This window comes from Chinchilla lanigera, unplaced genomic scaffold, assembly GCF_000276665.1.
Source record: "Chinchilla lanigera isolate Chin_1 unplaced genomic scaffold, ChiLan1.0 scaffold00061, whole genome shotgun sequence".
In the NCBI taxonomy this organism is placed as follows: Eukaryota; Metazoa; Chordata; class Mammalia; order Rodentia; family Chinchillidae; genus Chinchilla; species Chinchilla lanigera.
In genome coordinates, this window is record NW_004955462.1 from 14,638,661 (window position 1) to 14,654,562 (window position 15,902).

At 45.1% G+C, this 15,902-nt stretch overlaps 1 protein-coding gene across 4 annotated transcripts; it reads right to left on the minus strand.

The window, feature by feature from the left end:
• Positions 1 to 735: 735 nt before the first annotated feature.
• Positions 736 to 15,141, minus strand: Fcgr2b (Fc fragment of IgG, low affinity IIb, receptor (CD32)). Of its 4 annotated transcripts, none has more exons than XM_013521429.1 (8): positions 14,946 to 15,141; positions 10,415 to 10,435; positions 8,013 to 8,270; positions 6,075 to 6,329; positions 5,276 to 5,404; positions 3,651 to 3,791; positions 1,431 to 1,468; positions 736 to 1,325 (listed from the first exon to the last, which is right to left on the minus strand). In XM_013521429.1, exons 1-8 carry the CDS (start codon positions 15,055 to 15,057, stop codon positions 1,239 to 1,241), a joined length of 1,041 nt encoding a protein of 346 aa, XP_013376883.1. In that variant the 5' UTR covers positions 15,058 to 15,141; the 3' UTR covers positions 736 to 1,238. The 4 variants fall into 4 exon arrangements, with proteins under 4 accessions (XP_013376883.1, XP_005398351.1, XP_013376884.1 ...); XM_005398294.2 differs by having other exon boundaries at positions 8,013 to 8,291; XM_013521430.1 differs by lacking the exon at positions 3,651 to 3,791 and having other exon boundaries at positions 14,946 to 15,140.
• Between the last annotated feature and the right edge of the window lie 761 nt (positions 15,142 to 15,902).

The window sequence follows — 15,902 nt, forward strand, 5'->3', positions numbered from 1 at the left end:
TTTTTTTTTTAAAGAAAGGTTTACTGTTGCTTGCTGCTTCCTGCTTGCCATGCCATGGACTGTTTCTCCTCTGCCCTGCCCTTCTGTCATTCTGCCCTACCTCAGGGCCAGTAGGCTATGGATTGAACCTTTACAAACTATGAGCTAAAATAAACCTTTCCTCCTTTAACCTGTGAGTGTCAGATATTTTGTCCCAGCAATGAGAAAGTAATTAAGATAACTACCCAACAAAGGAAGTTGAAAAAGTCCTAAATGCAAGAAAAATGTTTCACAATGATACAGTGATAATGCACAGAAAATGAAGCTATTTCAAGGTCACTCACCAAATCCACAATGATGCTGCAGTCATATTGGTAACCTGTAGGGATGGCTTCTCTAAGGTCACAACCTTCTAGTAACTACCATAGTAGTAAATAGCAGAACAGGAAGTCAGCACTCTCCACTGAGGGTTCATCTGAGGTTTAATTTCCTAAGAACTTGTGATGCAAAAAAAAGTACTTGTTTTGTTTGCCATAGGAGAAAATGGATGAAGACATGGAAACAAGCATACAAGTACAACGGAAGAGAATTCAGTTTTAAGAAGTGGGACATTGACCCTATAGTCCAAATCCCCATTTCTCCTCTCCTGTCCATTACTATCTTCCATGGATTCTTCTTACCAAAGAGAGAGAGAGACCCCCCAGAGAACTCATTCTACAAGACAGTGCATACAGTCTTGAATAGGTAAACAGAATGTTGCTTTCATAATATTTTATTATAAATACAGTGCATGATCTTTATAGGAAAATAACAAAGAGAATAAAAATCACTGATAATTCCATCACCCTGAAACAATCATTTTTAATATGTTGGTATATGTTAGTTGATTTTATCATTTCTGAAATCATATATACTTATGTAATTTTTTAATGTTACCCATAATATAAGCATGTCTCACGTTGTTAAAATCTTAGCAATATTAATTTTATTAATTACATTAGCTGGGAGGCTGTGTAATAGAGTCTTAATTTTGGGAAGTGCTGAGGCACAGAATCAGTTAGCCATCAGGGGCCATATTTCCTGTTGGTGTCAGGCCAAAGAACTTCAGAACTCACATACAGAACTCTGGAAGAATCCAGCTCCCTCTTTGGAACTGCAGCATCCTCTCAACCTCTCCAAGAGGACCTTAGGCCAGGAGATAGGAGATCCTCACTTCTCTGATTTTTCTCCCCGCAAATCCCAGGGCCAGATAATGGAGGTTAAATGTGGTTCTGATAATCGTGGTCTGTTTCATCCTCTTGAGTTTCCGGGTGCTTGAGAAGTGAATAGGTGATTGTATTCTCAGCCTAGAGAAAGCAGAAACATGCTGTGCATCCAAGGAAAGATCTTGGGAAAGACAAAGCAGGGGAGAAGGGAGTTGAGAGGACAAGGAGATGTCTGGGATTGCTCACCTCAGATTTAACAGCTTCCTCAGGATCAGAGAGATTGACTATGGGCAAAAAGAAGAGAGATCAGCCCCAGCACCCATGGAACAGAAGGTGCACTGTACTGCCACTGAGGCTGCAAAACCAAAGTTCACACCAGGCCCGAAGCAAAGGATGCTGATCCCAGCTCAAGCCTGCAGGCCAAGCACCAGGTCAGTGTGGCCTCAGTCATGCAGGCTGACATTGTCCAGCCTCAGCCTCTCCCTGGCCACAGTGACAAAGGGAAGCAGTGATTTGTGCCACATTATTTTGAGAAGATCGATGAGATTTTCTAGAAGCAAACCAGGCAGCTTTGGGGATCTGAAGGATTGGGGAAGAGGTGGGGAGTATTCAGTATTAAAGTAAAATAAAGTCCAGATTTTTTGCTGGCCACAGGCTTCAGGGAGGGAAGAGCAACCACCATTTCCACATTGGCCAAATGCAGTGCATCTTGGTTGAAAGTGTGAAGAATCAGGTACTTCGTGGCATCAGAAAGAAAGAAAGACAACAACGAAGAGAAAGAAAGAAAGAAAGAAAGACAACAATGAAGAGAAAGAAAGAAAGAAAGAAAGACAACAAAGAAGAGAAAGAATATAGGTGAAGAGCAGGAAGGCAGAAAAGACAAGGAAGGAAGGAAAGGAGGAAAGGAGGAAAGGAGGAAGGGAGGAGAGAAAGAAAGAGAGAGAAAGGTAAACAACTTTCTCTGAGAAATACCCAAAACGCCAAACTCCCTCATGTTTTTGCCATAAATCACTTTGCCAGAATGAAAAGCAGCCTCAGTATCTGTGAATCTGCATTTCCCAGGAAGGCAGGGAGGAGTCTGAGACAATGCTTCTAGTCTCTTTCCTCATTTCCTGGACACAAAGAGTCCTATTTTCCACGTTCCTAACTTGGCAACAAACCATGCTTGGAGTCCCCCTTCTAAAGCATTCCTCAATGACTTACTGTGTCTCTTGGGAAACCATCACTTCCAGTGAAATGTGTTTATGCCAGTGTAGGCAGAGGCACACAACAAGGTTGTAAATTTACCATCCAGTTGTGTTTGGACTTTTTCTTAGATCTGGTTTGGTGTCCCCACATGACCTGGCCAAGAAACACTGGAGCCAGCTCAAAGCACAGCCAGGGGAGCTACAGTTTGCTCAAGCTCTCAAGTCCGTTGGCTCTGCTCTAAGTCATATTCCAGCCATATGAGGTAGAATCTCCAAGGGCCTCTTTTTCCTGTCTGATCCACTGCCAGGGAAGACCCCAGAGAAAGCTGCAATTTCCTTGTGCTCTGACTTTGACAATGGTTAGGAAATGCTCTGGAATTCTGCTCTTCTTATACACTACCACCTGAGATAGGGGTTGGATGTTCACTGGTTTTCACACCAGGGCTCAGGGATCATCTACAGTGGTGGCAAATTTACAGTACATGTGTTATCTGCTTTTAAGACAAAAAATGTTCATGTACAAGTTTTTTTTCTAAACTAAAACCTCAGTATTCAGGTTTAATGGCCATGTTTGCACTTTCTAATAAATAAGTGGGTTTTGAGTTGCAGTTTGGGCACTTGTCTCTAAAAGGTTTGCCATCGTTGGTTTAGACCAACCCAATCCCTTCCTCACTGAGGTGACTGAACGCGGTAAGATTTTACCATATCATGGTGGCAGAACCAAGCCAGTATCTAATAAACTGACACAGAAGGCATCAGAACCAAGTTTTGTACCCAAAACAAAACCCACTACTAGCCGTAGTCCCCCAAATTTTCTCAAGCCCAAATGTCCTCCTAATTTTCTACCTAGTTGGCTTCTTCCACGCCTTACCTCCATCTCTCCACAGGGACACATGCCTCAACAAATCTAAGTGTTTTCCTCAGGACTCCTTCCCCTGTCCTCTTAGACTCCTACCTCTTTAATTCTATTGGCCTTCTTATAGCTTCGGACCCCTGTTTTTTTGTTTTTTGTTTTTTGGGTTTTTTTTTGGCCAGATCTGGCAAATCTCCACAAAAAGATCCAAATTTCTGTGATTTACTGCTTTGAAAATGTCACCATATTCTTAGGCTCAAAAATGTGGGTGCAGCTCTCCCTTCTCAATTTGGAACCAATGTTACTTTTCTTAACTCCCGTGAGATCCTCCTCAGGCCCAGGAATTAGACTCAGAACTGACCAAGTGATTTGAGCCCCACCCTCCTCCCCCACCCCCTCCCTCTCACGTGCTCCAGCCAGACTCACACAAGTCACTTCTTGCTGGCTCCGATCCATCTGGCAGCCCTGGACAAGTCATCACTGAGCCCCCAGAGGGAACGCTGTACTCACCTAGTTCCTCGGGTAGGGTTTCTCCCATTTCCCTGTGCTCAGGGTTTCCTGGGAGAGCTGGGAGGGGCACACAGGAGGTTAGTAGGATTATGGGGTGGGGCCTGAGTCCTCAGCACCAAGGATCAGGGGTAGGATTGGGTTAGAACCGACAGAGGCCCTTCCCTCACACAGAGGCCTCCTCTCCTCCCACCTCCCCAGCTCCCCTGTCCAGGAAAGGGCTGGTCCAGAAAGACAAAAGTCAACAAACCCTATGATAGCAGAAAGGCAACTTTCTTTCTTAGGCTTCCTCTGCCTTTTAAAAGAGACCTCTTACTCTGAGTATGTCAGTGTTTCAATATTTACTTATCATCAGCAACTGAGGCCCTCCCTACAAACCAGCAGCAAATGCTTTGTGAGGTATTAGTAGTATTATTCTCTCATTCCTCACTCGCATGCCTCTGTGCCTAGAATGTTCTTCCAATCATCTTTATGTAGCTAATTGCTCCCCAAACATCATCTCCTCCATAGTGGTAACAGCTCAGATTTTTGTGCTGTCTACTATCAGCTAGGCAACTGTTCTAAGAGCTGCAGCCTCATTCATTATCACAACAATCCTATGAGGTAGATCCTATGAGTGTCACCATTTTCCAGATGAGGACACTGAGGCACAGAAAGATTGAGCAACTCACCCAAGGTCATACAGTTGATGAGCCATGAACTGAGATTTGAACACCAGCAGTAGGGCCCTACTTTGTGTTTTTCTATCACTATAGTACACTGCCTTCCCATGAAACCTTTAACTGGCTTGGTCCAGTCTGCATGTTTAGTTTGTGTCTTAAATGTCCCTCAAAGGCCCTTGTGTTAAACACTTGGTTCCCAGGGTGGTGATATTGGGAGATGGTGGGACCTTTAAGAGGTGGGGTTTAGTGGGAGGTCTTTATGTCATTGGGGTCATGCCATTGAAGAGTACTATGGGATCCCTGGTCTCTTCTTCGCTGGCTTTGTTTTCTGGCCATAAGGTTAGCAGTTTTGCCCCATGATGTGCTCCTGCCATAATACACTGCCTAGTCATAAGCTAAAGAAATGGGGCAAACTGTTTGAGGGCTGGAACCTCCAAAACTGTGAACCTCCAAAACCCAAAATAAACCTCTTTGCTTTATAAGTTGATTTTACAAGGTATTTTGTTATAGTAACAGAGCTGACTAACACATTGCGTCGGGGAGCCTCTTCTGTGTCCCTGTCATAGCCTTTTTGTTTCTCTTAACATTGCTCTTACCCATCTTATAATTATCCATTTGTATGTCTTCTCTATGATTCTGAGAACTCCCTAAGGGAAGGGACTGGGCTTTTTTATCTTGATATCACTTTCAGTGTTTACCATAGGGCTTGACTTTTTGTTCAAGCCTTGTTGAATGAATGAATGGAAGAATCAATCAATCAATCAATAGCTAAAGATGGAGCTATAGCTGAATACTAAGAATTCTCTAGCCTGGCAATGTCTAAGCTTAGGGTCTCAGCCAAGTGGGAACTTATAACAAGCAGGACCAAAGAGGGATACTAACCTGGAGTCCGTTTTTTCTTGAGGTAGGTCATGGCTGCTACAGCAACAACAACGGCCACTGTAGCAATCCCAATGACCGCAGCCACAATTATCACCACTGCTGAGTTGCTTGACTTGGGCTCTGGGGAAGCTAGATTTGAAGACAGGTGATAAGTACATTCCCTGTCCCCTCCCACTCCCCACTCCCCAGTGTTGGGCCACAGTCCTCAAGCTGTTCTGTGTCTTGGTCACTTACAGGTGTAACACTTCCCCCTGCAACCTCATCCACACAGGGTTTCTATGGCTGTGCTTGTGCCTCTCCCAGAACCAAGTTTCTCTACCATACAAATAAAGGCACACTGGGGAGTGTACGGAGCACAGAGATAGCCCTCTGGGGAGCAAGGCAGGGGATCTGAAGCTGCCCTGGCCAGAGGCATCACTCCAGTTCACTGCTCAGGATATATAGGAAGAGCTCCCCAGGCCCCAGGAGTGAATAGCCATACCATGAGACAGGACAAGAAACAAGGCACTACCCTTACTCAGGAAAGTCCAGTTGCTTGGGGAAGCTGTGCGTCAATGAGGCTGCTCTGTTTTACTGCCATGGAATGGGGCACAGCCTTGTCCTCTATGCCCTGGAATCAGAGGGCTGTGAGCTCTGACCCCTACTCCTGCCCACTGGCCCATCCTGGGCAAAGCTTCAACAACTCCTCTTGGCCCCAGTGCTCTGTGTCATTTCTCAGCTCTCCGTACAGGCCTATAGGATCTTAGTTCTTGTCCATTACCACTTCTCTTGTCCTTACATTTTGACAGAGTTGCCGTACCTTGGACAGTGATGGTCACAGGCTGTGATGAGTGAGACGTCCTTCCTATATGTCCTGTGCAGTGGTAATCACCACTGTTACTGTGGTTTGCTTGTGGGATGGAGAAATTTCTACTGAGAGAGAAAAATTTCTTGGCTATTCCATTCTGGTAGAATGTGACCTTTGCCAAAGGCTTGTTATTCCAGCTGTGGCACCGCAGCACGATGACGTCCCCCTCCTGGAAAACCAGCTGAGGGGTCTGGAGCAGCAGCCAGTCTGAAAGACACAAGAACCACAAGACTCAGGAGGCCTTCATTCAACTCTGAGACTATCCTGTTTAGTGGAACAAGATGTGCAGAGGGAAGAGTCTAAGTTTAGAATCTTGATTTCTAATTCTGGCTCCATTCATCTATGAGCTCTGTAATCTTGGGTTAGTAATTTAACTGTCTGGGCCTCAGTTTCCTCATCTTTGAAAATGGGCACAATAATACTATGGTTTTACAAGTTCCTGGCACACAGTGGGTGTTCAGGATACTCTTCTTTTCTTTTCTTTCCTGGGAGAAGGTAGCTGCCTTCCTGTCCTGTTAGGAAACATGCAAGAGAACCTGAGAGGTAGTCTCTTCCTTGGGGCTGAGTCCCAGTGGGATGAGGAGGCTACAAATGGAGGGGATGAAGCAGAGACATATGTTTTGGGGATAGTAGAAGCTCTTGAATCTCCAACAGATGTGGGTTTACTGATGAATGATAATGAAAGGGGAGCTTCTGTTCAGCAGGGACTTTGTCTGAAGGCAGCAGTGTCACAGATGAGTCATGAGGTTGCAGTATACTTTTTTTCTTTGAGATAGGGTCTTACTCTGTATTTCAGGCAGGGCTTGAACTCACTCTGTAGCCCAGACAGGGCTTGAACTCATAGTGATCCTCCTGCCTCTGCCTCACGAGTGCTGGGGTTACAGGTGTGTGCCACCACACCCAGCTGAGCTGTATACTTTTAAGGAAAATTCGAGAATCAAGTGAGGAGTGGGACCAAGTGAAAAGTAACAGAAACAGTAGTCACAGTCAGATGATGGCTTTTCTTCATCTGAAAATGATGATAGAACCTACTTAGTGCCAGGAGCTTTATGAAATCCTTGGTCTGTTTGGCAAACACAGACTAAACCCTTCCCCATTCCAGATGTGGGAAATGCAGAGATAGATAGGACCCAGTGCTCCCTTGAAGTTGCCCATATACTGGTGGGAAAGAAAAATGAAGAAAGACTCGAGAGGCCTGGAGATCAGGGAAGGGACAGCTCTCCCCGAAGCTCTATGAAGGACACATTAGTAACTCTGCTGAACAGCTGGGGGAACTTAGACTTAAGGATTAAATAAATTGATTGTATTTATACAGCTGGTTATCTCTAGATTGAGGATTATTCAGTTGTGGTCTCTTTATGGTTGGGTTTTTTGGTGGGGGGCAGATATTGAATCTAGGGCCGTAACACTGGGCTACATCCCAAGCCTTTTTATTAAATTTTTATTCTGAGACAGGATCTTGCTGAACTGCTTAATTGCCCAGGCTGGCCTCAAATTTACAGTCCTCCTTCCTTAGCCTCCCAGAATGCTGGGATTATAGACTTGAGTCATCACTCCTGACTTGACAGTGAAAGGGTTTTTATGAAATAGGGACCTCCTTCTGCTTCTCTCACACCCAGTTGCCTGTCTGTAGGCTTGGAACCCTCTTGCTCAATCAGGACTGAAACAAAAACCACTACTCATACATGCCGAAGAATTTCTTAGGAAACGCGCTCCCATCCACACATATGAAGCCAAAGAGTGGGTGAGGAAATGAGTGAGCAAAAATTACTTCAAGCAAGTCGCGGTGGTGCTTCCCAGAAGTCAGGCCAGCCTCCTTTCCTCCCATCATCTGCAGTGTCAGCAGGTTCCCCTATCCTGGTCTTCCCAGCCCCTCCATCCTCTACTGACCAGAAATCACGTCCAGATGCACAGGGTCGCTCAGGCTGGTCCCTCCCGCCTGGCACCTGTAATCTCCGCTGTCGTTGCTCTTGGCTGTGAACCTGTAGCTGGGCTGGACCTGGTCGGGGATAGGGTTCCCATTGTGGAGCCACTGGGTGGAGTGGTTCCCAGGGCTGCGGGCACCCTCGCAGGTCAGAGTCACGCGGTCTTCCCGGAGCACCTGGATCCACGGGGGTTCGCGTCTCACTACGGCCTTCGGGAGGTCTTCTGAGAGGCGAGCAGAGGAGGCTGCATGAGGAAGGGGAACCACAGGAGTCTAAGCAGCCATAAAACTCAGACAACGAAGTGAGTATGTTCATACTGTGGACACCAAGAGTGAAACCAGGCCCAGAAGGCTTCTGCAGCTGAAGGCAACCACAAGGGCCAAGGACACTGTCAGGGAGCAGGAATGACCCTCCTCAGGAGAGGTCGAGGGGGAGAGGTGGGGAGAGCGGCAAGGAAACTCCCTAGAAATATCTCTACTGTACCAAGGAATAGCCTAACAGTTCCTTCTCTGTGTGTGTCCTGTGACTGCATCTCTGTCTCTGTCTCTCTCTGTCACGTGCATGCACACACATACACTTTTGGGGCTCCCTTTCTTCCCTTGTAAACTGAAGCATCTGAACACTAGTTGGATAAACCCTCTCCAGAGCTGGCTGGAGACAAGTACGGGCATCTGGTTGAGATGTGGGCCCTGAGAGGCAGACAGCAGATTTCTGCTCTGACCTGATGTCATCCTTCATCACTTAGAAAGGAGGTCAGAATCGCCAGGCCTCACTGCCAACCCCTCTGCGGCCTCAGAAGGACGGAGTGGGAGAAAACCTCAAGGGTCAGTCCTAGCTGTTGGGGAGAGACTTAGTGTACAGATAAAGAAGTGCCCAGCAAAGCTCAGTCCACTATGATGCAACCAAAAGCATGAAGACAGCTCTCCTTGTCTTCCTGGGGACAGGACTTCAGGGGGACAGGACTTAAACTCTTGGATGCATGTAGAACAGGGATGTGTCAACACATGCAACAATCTACACAGATCATGTGATTTTGCATGTGCTTTTAATTTTACTTGGAGAGGAAGCTCTTGGTTTTTTTCTAGTGAAGTTAAAAAAAAATCTTTGACACATAATACCTGTACATATTTGTGGGGTACATGTAATTCTTTAACATATGTATATAATTTATAATAATCAGATCAAAGTAATTATCTACAATACACTATAAATGGTTGTCATTTATTTTTTGAGAACTTTCAAAATTGTCTCTACTAAGGGGATCGAAAAGAATACTATGTGGGAGTCAGGGTCTCTCCATGGTCCCCGGGAGAAACCAGTGACAGAGGATGTAGAAAATAAAGGCAAGAGACAATAGCTGGGGTCAGGTGCAGTTACCTCTTGCCTGATGAGCAAGAGGACTGACTGCAACAGTAGAGGCACTTATACTCTTGCAAAGTTCGCATCATGGGAGGGTAATGTTGCCTAGCGACTAACGACTGTAATTGTCCTGCAAGATGCCTTTTTCAATACTGAGGTAGCTTGACTGCCTGATCTATGACCAGCTCCAGTGGCTCCCAACATATCTCCCTTTTCTGTTTAGTTGCAGAAGTGATGGGTGTTTAATGGAAGCTAGAAAAGCTGTGCTCGACGAATATAGTCCAAAGTCCATAACAGTGGTCAGTTATCAGTCTAGCTGGCAACTGTCAGAGGTTGTTGGTGAATTGAACCTATTACTGTGGTACTGTTTCTTTGCAGGATTCCTTTTTCAGTACTGAGGTAGTTTAACTACTTAACCAATGACCTGCTGCAGTGGCTCCCAACAATACTATATGTATATTCATTCCTCAAAATGAATGTAATTATGCATATCACATATATCAACAGAAAAGAAAAAATCCTCTCTCCTAGCTATTTTGAAATACACCATTAACTGTTGTCTACCGTTGTTACCCTTCTGTGCTACAGAAGATTATGTTTTCCCTCCTATTCAACTGTACCCCTGTACCCACTAAAAATCCTCTCTCCATCCTCCCCTACCCTTACTACTATTCTACTTCTTTGAGATCAACTTTTTCAAAGACTTGATTTTATTTATTTAGAGTGGAAAGCAGTTGAGAGGACTGAATTCTTACTTTTTGTGACAGTGCTTGTAACGTGTCACCATAACAGAATCAGAAGGGCTAAAGCACTTGTGAATCATGGCTGTCCACCACCTGCATGCCCGGAAGGAGGGGTGCTCAGGGCATCTTCTGAGAGTGGCGACCCTTTCCTGGCCCTGACCTTATGGAGCTTGGTTGCTGGCACTATCAGAGCATCTTCAAACAGGGCACCAGATGAAGGAAAGCCGGAGCTGGGCAGAGGAAAGGAGGTGGGCAGGGAACTTACCAGAGGTCCCGGCAACAGGAGCTGTAAGAGAAAAAGCAAGGGTCACCAGGGTCCTGAGCCTCTGCACTGAGAGAAGCCTGTCCAGCCCGCCCCTCAGCCATTGCCCCACCCTTGCCCATGCCCATCCCTGGGCTGCCCCATGAGGTACATTTTCTTGTTTTTTCTTTTGTTTTGTTTTTTGTTTTTTTCCGGTACCAGGAATCAAACTCACAACCTCATGCTTGCCGGGCAAGTGCTGTGCTACTGAGCTAAATCCCCAGCCCCTATGAGGTACATTTTCTAAAGTTCTGAGAGCTCCTTCCTTAATAGCAGAAAAATGTACTGAAATTATATAAAACGCTCTTTTGACTGGTTAAAATGGCTCTAGAAAGTTCTTTGCTGGGCCTTACATATGTAAATGATTTTGCTAGAGTCTACCCAGACAGCAGGTTTTATTCTTTTGGGGAAAGGCATAGGGATTACACAGATAATCTGTGATCATTGCAAAAGAGTAGAAAATACACATGACAGAAGTGTTATTGCCTTGGCATACATCTTGCTAGATTTTCCTCTGGAATGTATATGAGAAGTGATATGTATATCTCACATCATTCTTTTGCAACCCACAGTTTATGAACAAACCTGCACTGACTTCCTACAGTCTTACAGCTCATCCTGAGTCCACCCAAAGGAAAAGAATGTAAGCCTCTGCCCCCACTAAAGGCAACATTCTAATGGTGGAGATGAGCATATGTATAATTCACTGTAAAAGAGATGCTCCTAGGGACATTGGAGGAGTATGGATAACATGCTAAGGGGGTTCAGAGGAAGGGAAGGTCCTGGGGCTCTATGTTTGGCAGGATTTGGGGTTGGTAAGGAGGAGAACCTCAGGGAGAAGTTAGTGATAGGATTTTTTTTTTTTTTTTTTTTTTTTTTTGAGACAGGATCTCACTATCGAGCGCAGGCTGGTCTTAAACTCACTTATGTAGCCCAGACAGACCTCAAACTCCTGGCAGTCCCCCTGCCTCAGCCTCCCAAATGCTGAATGCTGGGAGTGATAGAGTTTTGATAGACAGCAAAGAGGGAATCTGTATGATGAACACACAGGTAATTATCAACATTTCCAGTGAGTTGTAGCCCTCATGCTGCTTGATTTTGGGCCTGTGTGAAATTGCCTCCAAGAATGAGGGAAGAGGCTAAAAAGGTAAGTCCTGATGCTAAATAACGTGACAGTGAGTAAGAACATGACTGAATTTGAAAACTGACTTCATTCTTGCTAAGTTCCCTCCACAAATCATTTTTTCTGCTTTCGTTTCCTTGATTGTAAATGGAGATAATGACAGCAGTTCTACTTCATAGAGTTGAAGTAAGGGTTAAATGCAATAGTAAGGCATTTAGTGTGCTACCTGACCCATGGTAAAGTTTAAATGAATGTAAGGAAAGTTTTAAAGTTTGATCTTTAGGTCAGTGTATAGTAGTAGGAAGTCAGAAGGTTCAAAGTATAGCTGAAATTGCCTGTCAGATAAATTGGAAAGGGGAACTATAAAAGAGACTTCTTAGAAAAGAGATGATTGCAGTTATCCAAAACATACGTGGAAGACCTTCCCAGCATCAGGCCCCATGTACTCATCTCTTTCTTTCACACATTTTAACCACACATGTCCGTCTTATACCCAAGACTTCATCATGACCACAGAAACTGTACCAACATCAAACTTACACAATCAAACATTTCCCTTTTTCTTTTTCTTTTTTTGAGACAGGATCTCACTATGTAGCCCTGCCTGGCCTTGAACCCACGTTGGTCCTCCTGCCTCAGCCTCCCAAGTGCTGAGATTACAGGCATGTGCCACGACACCTGGCACAAAATCAAACATTTCATGCTCTACTTACAACCTGCTTCACTTCCATTCTGTCTGCTCAATTGCAGACTCCACAATCAGCTTTTACCTCATCAAGAATCCAAAAGCTGAGCAGAGGATGGTGGTGCATGCCCGTAATCCCAGCACTCTGGAAGGCTGAGGCAGGATTGCAAACTAGAGCCCAGCCTGGGAAGCTTAGTGACCTAATAAGACTCTGTCTCAAAATTAAAAATTTTTCAAATGCATGGATGCACTCAGTGTGAAGGTTTTGGGCTTGATTCCCAGTAATGAAAAAAAAAAAAAAAATCCCAAAGCTTTGTCCTTCCCCCTCTATCCTTCAGCCCAGGCTTGCCTTTACCTCCCTCTCTATGCAGTTTGGATTTGATGATTTACTCTAAAATCACCTCATTGCAAATGCCCATAATCTTCCTTCCTTTCTTTGTTTCAATCATATGCACCTGCAACCCCCATGATTTTACTTGGTCAATTGCATTCGCAGGAGGAAGAGAAGAAAATACTGATGTCAGAGAAATTTAAAAGACAGACCTGAGAGAACTTGGCCCTGATTGAAACATGGGGCTGATGTGATATGGGGGTGAAATATGGGTGTATGGGGCATGACCAGGAAGAAGGTGACTGTGCTCATGCAAATATAAATCTTAGAAGGAGAAGAGCACTGGTAAGGGGAAGGTGATAAATTGGATTTTATAGATTTTGTTTCTAAGCTGGAAAATTTACTTGGAGATATCTGGTCAGGAGGCAGAAATATGAAATTATATAGAAGTGAGCAAGACAAGTGGATTTGAAGAGTTACTGACATGGAAATGATAACCAAAAACCTGCATATGTAAGATGGAGACAAAGGAGACAGTGGAGTGGAAGAGTGGGCGAAAAAGAGAAGAATGAAGGAAAAGACAAGAAAGAGATAAGAAAAGAGGAGAGAAGCCAACAATCAGGTCTTCGTTCCACGTTCAACAAAGAGTAGTGGAAATTATATCACATCCATGTGCTTACTGGGAAAGGAACAAAGACCTTGTACTTGAGGTCAGGAAAACTTTCGTTCCACGTTCAACAAAGAGTAGTGGAAATTATATCACATCCGTGTACTTATTGGTAAAGGAACAAAGACCTTGCACTTGAGGTCAGGAAAACTGTTTATTGAGTTCAAGGATAAGCCCCCAGATCCTAGAAGAGTGTCTGGTACATAGAACTCATAGCAGCTTTAAACAAAGCAGTTGGAGAACTGCAAAGGTGTTGAAAACAAAGTGCAGTATACTCGCTACCTGGCTATAAAGTAATAACCATTTGGGGTGCAATGGTGACATGCACCCCAGGAGGGTAGAACTGGAGCTTTTTCAGTAGGCAATGACCAACACTGAAGTTGGAGTGCAGTTATAAAGTGCAGTTGACTCAGCCACAGCTGTACTTGGAGATTCCATGGCCTTAGCCTGCAGCAGGGATCCAAGGGAGGAGAGGCGGGAGCAACTAAGCACAATCAAGGGGTGTTGTAAAACTGAGTCATCAAGTGATGAAAACCTAAACTGGAGGCCCAGAAAAGATGGAGTAGATCCGTGGCAGCTTGGCCAAGGGCAAATGGAAGAAAACACCAAAAGTCTTTCTGAGGATTCTTGCTCAGAGATCCAGCACATTGGGAGTGCTATTAATGCAAAAAGCGAAGACATCACCCCTCAAGGGCTGAGCTTGTCCATGGGAAAAATGAGGGAGTCCAGTGCTCACTTTACCCTGTTCTACTTTCATGGGAAGCTGCTCTCTTCCTTACCCCTGCCTCCTGTAAGTCCTCATCATCCAGCACTGAGGGCTGAGGGCTTCCAGAGCTGGCCATGGGATGCTATCAGTCAGCCATATGACTTGGAGGAGTGACTATATGTTTTCCTTTGACAGGTGAGAGTGGAACCCCAGGAACACAACTGGAGGAAAGTCTTGGCCTAGTGTGCTCCCCCGCTCGCTTCCAAGGATCCGGCACCATTAGTTCCCATCCCCTGCCCACAGCTAAGATCCTGATCAGAAAAGATTCCTCTGTCTTGTCTTAAAACGATGACCTTCTCACTGATCAGAGTTAGGACCCACCCCATGGTCTCTGCAGTGAAAGAAAGCATGCATGATTTCTCTGGTCCCATAACTGACAATTCCAAAATTACCCATGTCTGTCAGTTTTCTGAGCCCTGGTTCCCTGTGGTTCTGTCCAAGGGAATTTCTTTATAAGCAAAAAGCATAGGTTTCTGCTACATGAAATGACTGCAGCAGCACAGAAAAGGGCCATTGCTATCTTCCCCCAAATGCATCTTAGAGCTTCCCTCCACCCCTTGTGTGAGGCAGCATTATCCCTCTTGCCTAAGATTTGGTCCATCTGGAACAAATTCCAAGGGAAATATTCTGGCCACACATTTGTCACTTAAGTTGGGTCATTAAATTTTCCCCAGAGCAGGTTCTGATGCAGGCAGTGGCAGAGGATCAGAGGCTTGGTGCCCAGTAAAGCTGAATGAGTTAAAAAACAGAAAATTCTGCCAACTTTGATTTCCTAAAGCTGGTGGAATTGTCAGATCTGCAGCTGCTGCCTTCATACTCCTAATTTCCCCAACATGCTTCTTATGCCACCCTCATCCCTGCCCAAGATTGGCCTCAACCCAGGTATTCCTGCTCCTGCCTCCATCCCCGGGTCCTTGACTCACCCAGGAATAACACAGCTATCCACAGCAGCATATGGCCCAAAGTCTGCGAGGGCTTGCAGTCAGCTCGGTGACTCTTGGTGTCAAGGACAGGTAGGAACGAAGGGATTCCCATCACCTCTGCAGCAAGCTGACTCCAACAGGACGCAGCTTCTCTTCACCCAGAAAACAGCCAAATTCTGGAGTCCAAAAGAGGAAGTGAAAAGAAACGGTCTATTTAATCATAGGCTCCTCCCCTTCCACCCTCTTTCATCTGTTCTCTTCTAGGAGATTCAGAGCTTCCCAGAATCTCCTGCTCAGCTTGAGCCACAGAAACTGGAAAAAACTGAGAAGCAACTTCCCTCTTTTTCCTTTTGGAGCCACAGCTGACCTGGGCCCTTGGGAGAAAGTGGGAGAAAGGGAAATGACCAGCCAAACTCAATTCAGAACTTCATACCTGTCTCCATCCTCCCTAGAACGGTAGTGGAGGTGGATTGTACAGGCCATCTTCTGGTACATTTTCCATTTGGAGACCCAGAAACTGGCATCTGGACTCCTCCTCAAATTGAACGTAGTGGCTTCAGACCACCCAGCATCATTTAATTTTTTTCTCTATTATCATAATTCCCTGACTCACTTTTGGATTGTGTAACAAGAGCAAGGAGATATGTCATAGCAGCAGTAGAACGACCACATTCATCTTTATCATTTCCCTCCTTTATTCACTCTTTTATCCATTTACTCATCCATTAAAGCAATGAATAGTTCAATAAATACTGCTCGAGCACCAGTTTGTGCACTGGATCTTTATGCTGGTCATTCCTCCCATCACTGGTCTCACTGCTATGGTATTATGAAAGAGCAGGGGTTGTGGAACTAGAAATGCAAATTTGAATGCTGAGAGCTACTCGGAGGTTTAGGTTCTAGACCTGTAGACGTGTAGTCCAACATGCCTGTTAATACAAGCAGAGTTTCTCCACC